The sequence below is a fragment of the Sceloporus undulatus genome, chromosome 7 (genome assembly GCF_019175285.1).
Source record: "Sceloporus undulatus isolate JIND9_A2432 ecotype Alabama chromosome 7, SceUnd_v1.1, whole genome shotgun sequence".
In the NCBI taxonomy this organism is placed as follows: Eukaryota; Metazoa; Chordata; class Lepidosauria; order Squamata; family Phrynosomatidae; genus Sceloporus; species Sceloporus undulatus.
This window is the reverse complement of record NC_056528.1, coordinates 46636615-46650491: the sequence shown is the minus strand read 5'-3', so window position 1 is coordinate 46650491 and position 13877 is coordinate 46636615. Positions and strand designations below refer to the sequence as shown.

At 41.7% G+C, this 13877-nt stretch overlaps 1 protein-coding gene across 2 annotated transcripts in view; it reads left to right on the top strand.

The window, feature by feature from the left end:
- The window catches only part of LOC121937005 (START domain-containing protein 10-like), a 14339-nt gene extending 1111 nt beyond the window's left edge, over nt 1-13228 (top strand). Inside the window, exons 2-6 of one of the 2 annotated variants that reach the window (XM_042479784.1) lie at nt 6154-6301; nt 7701-7804; nt 8768-8885; nt 11560-11612; nt 12926-13228. In XM_042479784.1, the coding sequence (XP_042335718.1) occupies nt 6154-6301; nt 7701-7804; nt 8768-8885; nt 11560-11612; nt 12926-13138 (636 nt within the window). In that variant the 3' untranslated portion in view covers nt 13139-13228. The other variant, XM_042479785.1, reaches the window with a different exon arrangement.
- Nucleotides 13229-13877: the final 649 nt, after the last annotated feature.

Genomic DNA, 13877 nt, shown 5'->3' with positions numbered 1-13877 from the left:
CTTGTGTATTATTATTATTATGCTTGTAGGAAACACTGGTCTGCAGACCTGGCGGTCATAAGAACATAATCATTACCGTTGTTATTATTATGTGCATCATGAGCGAATGCTGACACTTGTCATGTTTGAACGGCGTGGAGGGAGGCCGGTTTGGGGTTAACACGGCTCTGTAGACCTGAGGGTCATAAGAACATCATCATCATCATCATCATCATTATTATTATTATTATTACTGAACTTGTCACAGGGTTTTTATGGCAATATTTGTTCGATTTTGCCCTTTGAGGCTGAGAGAGTGCAACTTGCCTCATTGAAAGGCACTGAGTGGCACCGTCCCTGAGAGTGATCAATTGCTTTAATATGGGATTGAACGAACTCATCCCGCAAAGAGTAAGAAGACGGAAGTACTAGTCTTCTATTAAGACTTTAAAAACACTTAAATGCGCTGCTAAGGGATGCATAAATCCGTTCAAAAAGCACCTGTACCTTTCATTGGAAGCTCTTTTTTAATGTAGATGTAAGTTTTATCTGTGTTTAACTTCCGTGTGTGTGTTTTTTTTAAGACAGTTTTGTGTTTAAAATTTGTCTGGAACTGCTTGGAAACGTTTTGTAACGTATTAGGGAAGCTGCCTTGAGAGAAAAGCAGCATATACATAAAGAAAGTAAGTAAATAAAACTATGGCGGGTGTTGCTTGTCACACAGCTGGGTCACAGCTTGCTGAAACAACCATACAGGAGCCCTCTCCAGTTTTCACTCCAGTGGCCCCCAGTTAAGAGGTGGGTTTTCCAGTCCCTTTTGTAAGTGTCTTTTTCCCCCTTCCCTTTTTGAGGTGTGTCTTTGCACACAGAAGTAAGATTTGCCAATAGTTAGCGGACGTGTTTTCTCTTCCCGTTTATAACACCAGCTTTGTTTTCACTGTGGGATTTTAGTGAGAGAGAAAGAGTATAAACCCGGTCCGGATCATTATTCACAAGCCTGCAAAACTGATGGTAATGAAAGCTTTCACACACACTCACACACACATATGTGCGCGCGCACACAGGCACACACATACTTGTTTTGTAGGAACTTGGCTTTCTAAATGCAAAAATGTTTAATAAATAACAAGATTGAGGCAGCTTACATCCATAAAATCCATACAATACAATAAAGTAAAACCCCACAGTCCCCTTCCCTCCTTGACCCCAGATCAACAACAAAAGTTCAAATGTTATTTTAACTGTTTTTGTGGGTTTATTTTATTTTATTCTGTTTTTCAACTGGTCATATGTAAAGCGCTTGTGTAAAGTTACAGCACTTTATTAAAAAAGCTTAATAAGAAGAAGAACAAATGACCTCAGATTTGTTCCATCACATATAGACCCCCCCCCCCCCCCCACAACTTGCTGTGACGTTTCTGTCTCGCAATATGGGACTGAATAAACTCACCCTGCAAAGAATAATCCTGCGAAGAGTAAGAAAATAGGGTTAACGTCTCCTAACAGCTGCTCAAAAACACTTTAATTCAATGACAAGAAACAGGGAAATTCTGTTCAGAAGCACTAAAAGAAGCGGCGCTTGGAAAGTCAGCAATCTGCACTTGATCAAAGCTGAGTAACAACTAAACTGATGAAAAGAAATGCTGAATTTGGGACAGGACTCTTGTGCAGTAGGACGTTTTTATTGTGTCTTTCAAGTCCAGCATCCAAAAGTGCAATAAAAATTGGGATTTCAACAAGTGTTGCTTGTCTCATAACTATGGTCCAAAACACACTGCAGAAATAACCCAGTTTGAGACCGCTTTAACAGCCCTGGCTCAATGCTAGGTAATTTTGGGAACTGTAGTTTTGCGAGATGTTTAGCCTTCTCCGTCAGAGAGAGCTCTGGTGCCACAATAAACTACAATTCCTAACACTGAGCCAGGGCTGTTAAAGCAGTGTCAGACTGGATTATTTCTGCGGTGTTTTGGGCCTGCTGAAATTCCCTTTCCCACATAAGCATGGCCCTAGTTAAGAGATGGGTGTTCCAGTTCTTTTGTAGATATCTTTTTTGGGTGTGTATGTACAGTCGAAAGGTTTTCCAACAGTTAGTAAAGAGGAGTTTTCTCCACCCATTTATGATGCAGTACCAGCTTTGTTTGTGCTGGGAGATGGTAGCGAAAGAGGCTAAAACTGGCACCGCATGACCCTGATAAGGATCATTTCCTTCCACTGCAGATTGCTTTCCTCCATGGTAGAGTTTTAATGCACTTTAACAGGACTGTATCCATACAGACAATGAATGTCAACGACCCTTTAAAAATTCTTAATTGCAACAAAATTGAATGCCCAAATAGATCTTTATTACCAATAGTTCTATAATTCATGTTTGTTTCCCCCTCTTCAGTTGAAGTTCAGGTTTTTGTTCAGTTTTGGAGGTTATCGCACAGCGAGAAATTGGGGCTTTAATAGCAATTAACCCAAGAAAACTGTGCAACTGACATTAAGACACGATTAAAATGAGATTAGCACAAGAACCATTATCCTGGGAATAACCAGGGAATAACCAGGCAAGAAACAGCAAAAAGTCATTCACAGGAAAAGTGGATAAAAACAACACATTTTTGCTTTCGGGGAATTCCCGAAAGTAAAAAAGTGCAGGTTTTGTCCACTTCCCATTCACTTTAATTTTGTGTTATTGCTGTTTGGAAGATGCGTCGTCTGAAAAACATCCCACATTTTTGGGTTTTTTCCACTCTTAAAATCCCATTTCTGAGGGGGATTTGTCTAGTGCAATAAGGTCCTTAGTCCTGTTTGCTGAATGCCAGTCGAAACAGAGAAGTCCTAACAGCATTTCTGGAGCTCATCTGAGCTTGGATGCAGCTTCGCGTTTTATTCATCGATCAATGCGTTATAAACTGACTGTTTACAACACTCTTAAAACATATAGTATTAAACAGTGCATGAAATCCATATTACAGTATCTTGTTATCTAAAAAAATACAGGGCATGCTCAACTATACGTGCAAAAATAGGCTGTCATCAGTGTCCTTAAAAATAAGAATTGGAGTATTTGATATCTGGAGGATGCCTGTTAGGATATTGGGTATGTAGAAAGTATATTGGGTGGTCACTGAGGCCTACTTAGGATTAGCAGATGGAAAGCTGGAGTTCATTCTTTCCACTTTAATGGTTGTGTGGAAGAGGGAAATGCTTTTTTCTTGGTTGGGGCAATCCTAGGCTGACTACAAAGGGTGACTGTATAATATCAAGACAGCGTCTGATGATAGGTTGGTATGACTGTCAGGATGGTAGTGGTTAGGTTACAGTTTTGTAATAGGATTGGGAAAGCCTCGTTTCAAACCCTTACTCCACCATGAAACTGTGGTGACTATGAGCCAGTTTCTGAGTTTGCAAGCTAGGTTACCTTGCAAGGTGGTTGTAAAGGTAAGTGTAGGAAGGAGACTATGTGAGGCTGCTAGGGTCCCTTGAATGAAAGGGAGGTCTTAACATAATAGAGTGGGCCTACCACATTTGCTGGGGTTAGGGGTGAAGGACTCCTGTGAATGCAGGAAAAAAACGCAAATAGAAACTACTATTCTTACCCAAGAGAACACCACTCTAGGACTCTCTAGGTCCTCCAGTGCAACTCTGTGGTCAACATCTGCCAGAAGTTGATCATAGAATCATGCTGGAGGACCTACAAATGCCTAGAGAAGTATTTTCTCTAGGAACGTCTAGGTTTTCCAGCGCAACTCTATGGGCAGCTTCTGGCAGAGTTGCGCTGGAGGACCTAGAGAGCCCTAGAAAGAACCAAAAATGCAAATAATCAAATCCGCAAAAGTCAAAGCTGCAGTTGTAAATAAAACATGTGCTCTTGCTACTTAAAACCTGGGTAGTATAGGCAAGAGGTCATAAAGGATGAATCTGTCCTAAGCTAGACAGATCTCAAGGAGTTAAATGTTATCAGTTTGGTAGAAGGCTTGACTGGAACCGTGACCTGTATGTTGATACCAGACGTTGTAAGTATGATCTCCAAATCCCTGGGTAGCCAAGGGATGCAAAAATCTAATTTAATTTAAGCAAAGCTTGTGAAAACAGCTTTTCCTACAGGCATAATAATAATGTATAGAAAACAGCTTTTCCTACAGGCATAATAATATGTAGACCATAATACAGAGACCCAAACCATTAAGAAACCAAAGTGCTTGCTTTGGCCAGACTTGAAAGGAACCGCATTGCTATCTGAAGCAACACAGCCCAAATGTTGTAGTTCCCTGATCTTTTTCCCCTCTGGAGGTGTCCGCATTTTCACAAATGATGTTTAAATATGCTCTAGCATCTCCTGGGCCTATAATAGTTGTGGTGTATAATTTAAGTGTGCAGGAACGTTAGAAGATTCACGGCATTTCGGAAAAGCTAGCAAACTATGGCATGGTGTATCCAGGGGTAGCTGTGTTGGCCATAGATCAAGGTACAACTACATCCCGAATCTACAAAACAGTGATACCTTTATGGGAACAACTAAGTTGCATGAAATACATAATAGAAGCTTTTGGCTTCTTCATGAGACAAAGATGTAAAAATCATACAGGAGAAAGAAAAATAGCCAGAGACCTCTGTTTTGTCAAGATGTTGTTGTTTTCAGTTAAGATGCTATGGAGGCATACCCATGCAAGCACAGAGCATTCCTTGGTAATGGTTTAAGCATTGAACTGTGACTCTGGAGAACAGGGTTCAAATATCTACTTGGTCATGGCAACCCACCACTTTAATCTCTCAGCCTCAGCAAAAACCCCTCTGAACAAATCTTGCAAAAAGAAAAACACTCACTCTGTGATAGGTACACAATGGCAGCCTGCTTCAGCAAAGGTATGAAGAATTTTCTAGGCTGCCTGTATGTATGCGCACATGTGGTTTGAAGGCAGTAGGGATTTAAACTGAAGTCAGCGCAAATTGAAACACAGATAATAATTTACAAATTACCATTCCAGACCATGAGTTGTGAGAATGATCCCAGAAATGGGTCTATAACTGGTAGCCTTGAGGCCATGTGGCTCTAAATCTTCTTAGCAATGTTATGAAGTAGGTTAGATTGTGAGATGCAGTGTGATGGCCACTTTTGGGATCCGGAAGGCCAACACACACACATACACACACATGTCTTGACATTCTACTTTAGCCTTACTTCCCTGGATGCTGGTGCCTGTTTCATCTGTCCTTTTTAGGTTCTGTGGAGCGTCTGATTTTTGCACAGTTGCAGACGCTTCCTTTAAAGGTCTGTGACCTAGGCTGTGACAATGGTTCCTTTTAACTCACAGAAGAATTTTCTCCCAGCAGCAAACACTGTATCTTTTCTTCATGTGTCTGAAAAGACCTTGTGGGAGGTGTAGAAAAGGTAACATAGGTCAGAATGCAAGAAATGCCAGGGTAATGATTGTGGAGCCCTACCCTCCATCCGCCACCATGACTCTGTCCTCAGACTCATTCCAGACTTGAAAGGAGACAACCTCAATTTGGAAACTTCCTTGACACAAGAAGCCAGCTAGAGACCATATTAAATAACTGATGGAGAACAGAGTGATTGCTCCAGTCTCTGGCTTTGACCTCAGTCATTGTTTGACTAGCCAGCCAGGAAGTTGACCCATGAATCAATGATTTACAAAGCATCCATGCCGAACTCATACCTAACAAAAGGGTGAGGAGGATGAAAAGAAGGCAAAGTTGCACACTTTGTTAGTTCTGCAAGAGAATAAAATAAGAGCAAATGTCAGACTCTCTGACTAGTGTATTGTTGCTTTAATGTTATAAGGTATCAGGCTAACATTAATGCGATCTGGACCCAAATTTGCATTCAACAAAGAAACTCATTCTAGGTTAATGACCTTATACCAGTTACACACACACACACACACACTCTTTTAGAATTTGAAAAAGTTACTTATTTGAATAACAGCTCCCAGAAGATTTCCCAGCTAGCTTTAAGAAGCTTATTCCTGCCCTGAACCCAAAGTTAATTCTTCAATCTGGTGGTCTTACGGATGCCTGACCAAGGTTTATGTTATTCATATCCCCTTCCTCCCCTTCCTTTACCCATGACAATACTCAATATAGTGTACATAGGTTTCCTGGTTGGTCTCACTCAGTCGCACCCTGTGATTAGTGCCTTTATATTGCTTCTCCTTTGGTCCACAGGGCCGCATTGACATGCCTGATGTGCCGGCTGAGACGGTCTATGATGTGCTTCACGACACAAAATACCGAAAGAAGTGGGACTTGAATGTTATCGAGACATACGAGATCGCCAGTCTCTCTGACAATGCTGATATAGGCTATTACTCGTGTGAGTGAGGATGGCCCAGAGGGTTGGGGAAGAACAGCTGGGAATATGATCTCATGGCACCTGAGAAATAAGATGGTGCGAGTTGGTCAGGGAAGCAGTCAAGGTGGGAGTGTGGGGCCTAAGTCCATGGCTCCTTTCTACAGACTGGAGCTAGAGGACACCCAAACACACTGGAACTACATCTTACTATCTAAAACAGCACTGCTGACCAGAGCAGTCCATGAATTGGTGCCGGACCACAGGCCATCAGCTGCCTGTCCCTAGCAAGTTTCCAGGAAAGTAGCCAGTGGTCACAAATATAGTAATGGTCTTTGGCATACAGAGGTGGTAATGGGAGGGGGAATACCAGTGTCCCACATCAGCTACCTGATCTAAAACAAGTGAGAAGGATTGTATGAGATGCAGCAAAAGATTATGTCTGGAGTCTTAAATTCATGCAACTACACCATTGCATTTGGTGTTCAGATCAGGACTGAACATGTTTGGGCTCCAGATATTGCACTGTTTAGCCCTTTGGGTTGGGACAGCATGGGACTAGTAATCATGGACGCCTCCAGTGTTAAAAGAAATATGCCTACCAGTTTATAGGGGGGCTACACAGGAGTACTACTGAGCTCATGGCTTTTCTGTGGCTTATGGGCTTCCCATAATGTCAGTGGTCACTGAGAACAGAGTGTCAAGACACGATAGTCTTTGGTTTCATCCAGCATGGCTTTTATTGTGGACTAAACCTGATGAATTTCAAGGTGCAGGTCATCAGGGATTTGGGGGTTGTATGTGGTTTTTTATCAGTTCCACAAGGCCAGCCAAACTATGCAAATGATATGCCAAATGTATCCGTTCGTATAATACAGATCACAGACATTGATGTTGTCTGATTCCATGCCAGTCCATTCCATAGTTTGACTGTTTTTCTTCCAATTTTATAGCAGTTGTTAGAGCTCCTTCAGGGAGTTTTCAGCTCAGAGTTCGATATTAATTATGGAACCCAACATGATGTGAATCTTGGTTTCTAACCTCTAAAATGTTGAAGTGTTGAAAGTATATTTGCAGCTTACTGCAAATTTTTGTGTTTTATTCCATAACATGCAGACGAAGAATAGAATCAGCATGGCATTATGGTTAGAGGGTTAAACTAGGACTGGCAAAAGGAGTTTTCAACTAATTACCTAGTCAAAAAATGTGTTGGGTAACCTTGGGCAGGCCCTTATTTATTGGTCTACCTTGCAGGGTTATTTAAGATATAACTAGAAAGGAGGAATAACATACTCCGCTGTGACTATGTGGAGTGAGTATCTAAACAGAAATATGTATTTGAAACAACAATTATGTGCAAAGTGTATGTTAATTCGCAATTCCAAATGGGATGTTAAGGTGACTTTTCTTTCCTTTTGGCTAGGGAAATGCCCGAAGCCCTTAAAAAACAGAGATGTGGTGACGCTGAGATCCTGGCAAGTTCTGGAGGATTCTTACATTATCCTCAGTTTTTCCGTCAAACACCCAGTGAGTGAACACAGGGCTTGGTGTGTGTTTATGTGTATGTGTGTGATTTCACCCTCTGACAAGAAGATGTTATCAATCATGAGTCCCTCCTGGTGTTATTAGACTGGAACTCCTCACCATTAGCTATGCTTTCCAGGGCTACTGGGAATTGGAAGTCCAACAACATCTGGAGGGAATATTATTCCCACCCTTAATTTAATTGAAGACCCATTCCCAGGTGTTAGAAGACAAGTATGCTATAGGCACAATGCAATTTACTTATTTTGCTCCATAGTTTAGTGGTTCCTATTACAATTATATGCTGAAATGTTTCCAGTTGCTGGAACATTTTGTGGTAAAGGGTTGGCAGATTTCTTAAGCCTGTGAAGCCCAGGTCATGTTGGACTCATTCATAAGGGAAAGCTTCTGGATCTGAACTGGGGGATCTTTCTATGATTCCAATTTAACTGTAATATCTCCAGCAGTTTAAGGAGAGACATTTAGAATTCTCACCAGAGAGCTCTTAATGCCTTGCCAAACTACTGTACAAATCCCACGATTCCATAGGATGCAGCAGGTAGAGTGAAACCGTAGCACTATAATGTGTGATGCTAAAGGGCCCTGAATTGGACCACATGGGCCACCCCAGGGCCTCTTTCTTTCTTTCTTTCTTTCTTTCTTTCTTACAGGAATACATCACTGAAAATTGATAGGAGCAAAGCAAAAACCTTGTATTTTTTTACCTTTCCTTTCCAGAAAAGAAGGGCTCTGTCTGCCATGCAGATTGGCAAAGCTCAGTAGGGAGCTGCTAAAATTACTGTACAGTTTCATTAGCAATCATGGTGGGATTAGAGAGCTTGGCCACTGAATTTTGGCTGTGGAAGCAAGTACAGCCCTTCATGGGTTGGGGATGTCCAACCAACCCCTCTTCTCCACTTCTACAGAATTCTCTGTCCTTGACTCAGCTAATCGTTGTTTTGTCAGAAATACCCTCCGCGCAAAGACCTGGTCCGGGCCGTGTCACTCTTGGCTGGATATTTGGTACAACGAACCGGACCCAATAGCTGCAGCTTGACTTACTTGGCCCAAGTTGATCCTAAAGGTAAGTGTGTATCCTATAGCCAAATCCAGGCTCCTGAAATTTGGATTGGAAGTTAATAAATCCAGCCCCCCCCCCCCCCCCCCCGCCTTTCACCAGCTTCCACTTTTCTTACACTTTCCACATGGGTGGCCAGACATATGCTTTTGAAATATGTTGGTAGACTAATCTGCTGTCTCCTTTTCTCTCTGTTTTTCTGTTTATACATGCACAATAAGGGATTCTGGAGACAGCTACTGTTTACCTTGCCTGTTCTATGCAAGGACACACTATTTTTATTGTTGTTGTTGTTGTTATTATTATCGTCATCATTAAGAACTTTATTTATCTCCTGATATTTCTCTCAAAATGGAGACACACTGTGGTTTACATATTAAAATAAGTACTGTATAGCTGAAAACATACAAAAGAGCAACACTGAAATAGAAGTAAACGGTTAACAATATAAATAGGTAATTTTGCAAATCTCCTTTGAATCAATTTTGCTGAGCAAACCATAGGTTTTAGTCAGAATCCACTCGAAATCACATAGTGATTGTGATGTATTGTGATGACAATACAAAAACAAAACAAGTCTGATTTTGACTACTTTTACTCTAACTTAAAGCCTTCTCATATTCAGTGTATTTAATGAAAAGATAATCTCTCCTTCCTAACATACTTAAATATACACAGAACTTGGAAATAACACATTAGTTTTAGGGGTAAAGAAAGCATAATTGGATCCCTTTTGCAAATAACTCTAAAACCAGTAATGTCCTCAGTGTGTGTGTGTGAGTGAGAGAGAAAAACAGATCATGTTTTCTTCTGCCCTCCTCCTTTTGTATTTAAACTACATACTACTGTGTTTGCTTCACACTTTCCTCACATAACCTTTCTTATCTGCTTCCAGTTCAGTTCCCATCAAAGCCCTTTCCTGGATCTTGCCGCATTGCTCAAGGCTTCCCATTTGCAATGTCTTTTCTTCCAGTGTGGTTTTCTCTCCTTCCTCTTGCAAGCTTATCTTATTTGCAGCAGTTTCAAGATAAGTGAGTAAAAGGGGGGGTGGGGGAGAGAGAAGAGAGCAAAATCTTCCTTCCTCTGCAATTTTACTTCTGTGCCCATCCTCACCCGCATAGCTGCTGCCTCTCACAGCATAATACCTTCCACTCTCTTCTTGGTCAAATGGTTCTGCATGCATTTCATTTTTAAATTTTATTTAATTGCTGTCCTGGTACAACTGTTAACATTTATTTGCTAACAGGACATCTGTTTTTGCTCATGCAGGAGGAGAGGCAGAAACTCTTCCATTTTTGTTAACTGAGCATGCTCACAGAGTGCTTCTGAATGCGCCCAGCTGCATGAATTCAAGAGAACCAGCCATCCTGTCACACAGGGTTTTTCTTCGTTCAGATCACACCCTTTGGGTCACACAATTTTAGGTTTTCTATTTTGTCCTCCACTGAGCAACTCCATCTTTGTACATCAAGTGTAGTTGAGGCGTGGGTCAAGAGTGCGCTGTGAAGAGTCATAGAGCTCAACAGTAGCACAGAGACAGTGGAAAGACAGTGGCGGAGTTATGTATATAGTTAGACTAGACTTTGGACTTGGTGGGGGGGGTCTTACCTTACTCACTTGGAGAACTGTATCCAGTTCTGGTCATCGCAGTTTAAGGATATTGACATGCTGGAATGTGTTCAGAGGAGTGCACCCAAGATGATGAAAGGTCTGGAAACTATGAGGAACAGCTTAGGGAGCTAGATTTGTTTTAACTAGGGGAAGAGAAGATTGAGAGGTGATCCAATAGCCATATTTAAATATATGAAGGGATGTCATATAGAAGATGGGCAAAGTTTGTTTGCTGCTGCTTAGCTCCAAAAACTAAAGCACTAATCGGTGGATTTAAATCCCAAGAAGGGAGATTCAGTGTAATCTATTAGGAAGAACCTTTGATGGTAAGAAGTGTGTTTGACAGTGGAATGAATTACTTCAAAGGATGGTGGACTCTTATTTCTTTGGAGGTCTTCAAACAGAGGTTGGATAGCCATCTTTTGGACTGCTGTAGTTGTGTTTTCTTGCAGGACAGAGGTTCTTTGCAATCCCTTCCAACTCTGTGAGTCTGTGCAGTGGTCTTACTACTTAGTGGTCTTATGTATGGACTCTTTTGAGATCAGGAATGAGAAATGTCAGCTCCTGGGGCTGAATGTTTTGATTTGGTAGGAGGCAGCTTTCCTGAGTTGCAAATTTGGAAATCATTCATATCATTTGAAAAGAAATAATATAGTGGGGGAGACTGTGACCCAGTGACATGTGCGTCTGCTGCTGCGTCACTGGGCAGCTGCTGCTAACAGCTGATGGACAACTTCAGCACCCCTCTGCTGCCCTGTGGTTTTTTATCTTGAAAGCTGGGCTTGGACTGAGTGGGCTTCAGACAGAACATTGTCCTTTGTACAGAGGGACAAATGGCCACCTTACTCCACTCACCCATTTGGTTTGTTTTGCATACTTGGACACTCTAGATTTTGCATGTTTGGACTTAGTATGGCCTTCTCTCCCTATTGCTATATTTTAATTCTCAACCTGTCCCCTTAAAACACTTCATGACGAAAGCAGTTTAACGCTCTTTCTAAAATCACAACTCTTTTTCCTTTCAGAGTAGATTAACAGTGTTTTTCCTCTTGTTTGTCCCATAAACTAGGAGCGTTGCCCAAGTGGGTTGTGAATAAAGCTGCTCAGTACCTGGCACCAAAGGTAAGGCCTCAAACTGCTCAAGTGAGCTGTTTCTGCTTGTGGGCAGCATCAAATGACTTGGTGCAATCTTAATTTAAGTGGGATGAGTTGGTGGAAGGACAATGGTCATTAGTACCTGCCCCAGGACAGGATTATCCTGTGCTATAGAAATGAACCAAGACCCCCAGAGACAGTAATCAACTTGTCTATAGATTTTACAACAAACAGGCATTACTTATAAAACATACAATGTAGTAATTATAGAGTAGGTTTTTGTGCATAAATATTTAGACTTCATTGAGTCTTCTCTGTCTTAAGATTGTGATGGGCTTGATTACATCCTGGGTTTTCTAATACAGTGGGGCCTCCTTATCCTTTCAGTATCTGTGGTCTGAAAGCCCCCATTGTCCCCAATGACAGCGTGGCCACGCTAGCAAGTGTATGCGTATTTTGTTGCCATTAAGGAAAATGGGCCTTGAGATCCCATGTTTTTTGGTATCCGCAGGGGGGATCCGGAACAGATCACCCCCAGATACCAAGGTCCGACCATATAGCAATATGGGCCAATTCCTGATTCCATGTGTCAAGTCTGTTGCCTGGCCAGGCTGATGTTAATTTTAATGTTCTCCATTTGCACGTGTTTTGCTTTGGCCCACAACCATGCCAGGTATGGCCAAAGTTTAGTCCTGTCTATGATTTGAAGTTTGCTAAAAATGCATCTCCTGGGCCTAAAGTGAACTGACAGTGGGAGAAACATGACGAAAAATGCTGCTAAGGGGGCATTGGAGACAAAAAAAAAGGAGATGTGGTTTGTGGGGAGGTGGACTGATTGATAACCATCAGTCGACCATGTTGTCCAGGAAATTCAGAGTAGGGATTTGAGCTAAGAGGGGACTTACATTGGTTCCAAGCTGTTTGACATCTTATGAAAAGGACCATGGATAAGTCCACCATCAGTCCACGTTTTCCAGGCTTATGTGGTATTCTCTGTGGGCAAGCCAACCATTAGGTAGAGTAAGGTGGCTTATGATATTGAGGCAGCATAAAGATTTTTGAGGAGTGAGATATGCAAGCTGGTAGGCCTGCCTTGCATTTCCTGAACTTGTCTGCTGCCTTCAGGTGTGCTAGGAGCTGCTCATCCATCAAGTGTCAAAGATTTTGGTTGTAGTACAGCCAGCATTTGTACACAGAATAGAAGGGGGTGTTACCTTCAATCAGCAAAACGTATAATAATGGTCTTGGGATTCTCGAAAGTTTGAATTTATAACACAGAGGGAACAAAACTTGAGTTGTTGTTGTTTTTCTACCCTCTCTTTCCTGCTCCTTGTGGTCAGATGATGAAAACGATGCACAAAGCGTGCTTGAAATATCCCTCCTGGAAGCAGAAGCATAACATGAACATAAAGCCATGGCTGTACCCTGAGCAAAACCAGCTCCCCACCATGGCCCTGTCTGACTTGTCCCTCCAACGTGCTTCCTCTCTGGAGAACATAGACGAGAGTGGCTTAATGGAAGAGGAGGGAGAGAGCAGCAGTTCAGAGGACTGACTTTATTTCAGTTCCCTTTGTTTGGGAGCTCTCTATTAGTCTGTCACTGTGCCTTGTCGAGTTGTTTTTACAATAAATGGTGGGAAATTACATGTTTTTGTTTTCTTTCAAGGTTTGGAGTTCTTGTCTCCTTAATGTCTGTTGAAGTCCTGCATCAAGACAGGATACCTTTCCATTAGGTCTTTCTAGCCATGTTCTGAGACTCTCTGACTCTTAACAACAGGAACAACATAGTTCTTAACACTGCTAGGATTGCTCTGCATTTTCTCCTACCATTTTTGTTAGCTGTTGATAACTTCTAACCAAGAGCATGGCTTTGTCATCATAGAGGTTCCCCACCACAAGGAGGAATCAGTCCTGATCTTTGAGCAGCATTGTTTTCTAGATGGGGATAGAAAAGAGATGAGTTGGATTTGCAGTCGTGTAGAAATACCCATTTCATACCTTACAGGATGGGCAAGGAAAGGGAATATCTTGTGCTGGAAACCCATTCATTGGAAAGGTATGTGCTGCATTTTGGAAAGGAAGAAACTGCACAAAGATTTGTACAGTGCATAATATCTATAAATATGATTTACTTAATTAGAAAACTACATGTAAATGCTATACTAAGAAAGTGCATACTAAAAACACATTTTGGGGTAGAGTGGGAAATGGGCATAACAAGTAACACATCTTCCATGTGGGAAGTTTGAGGGATTCATGGAACCAGTACAGAGCTGGGACAGAATGAGTACCA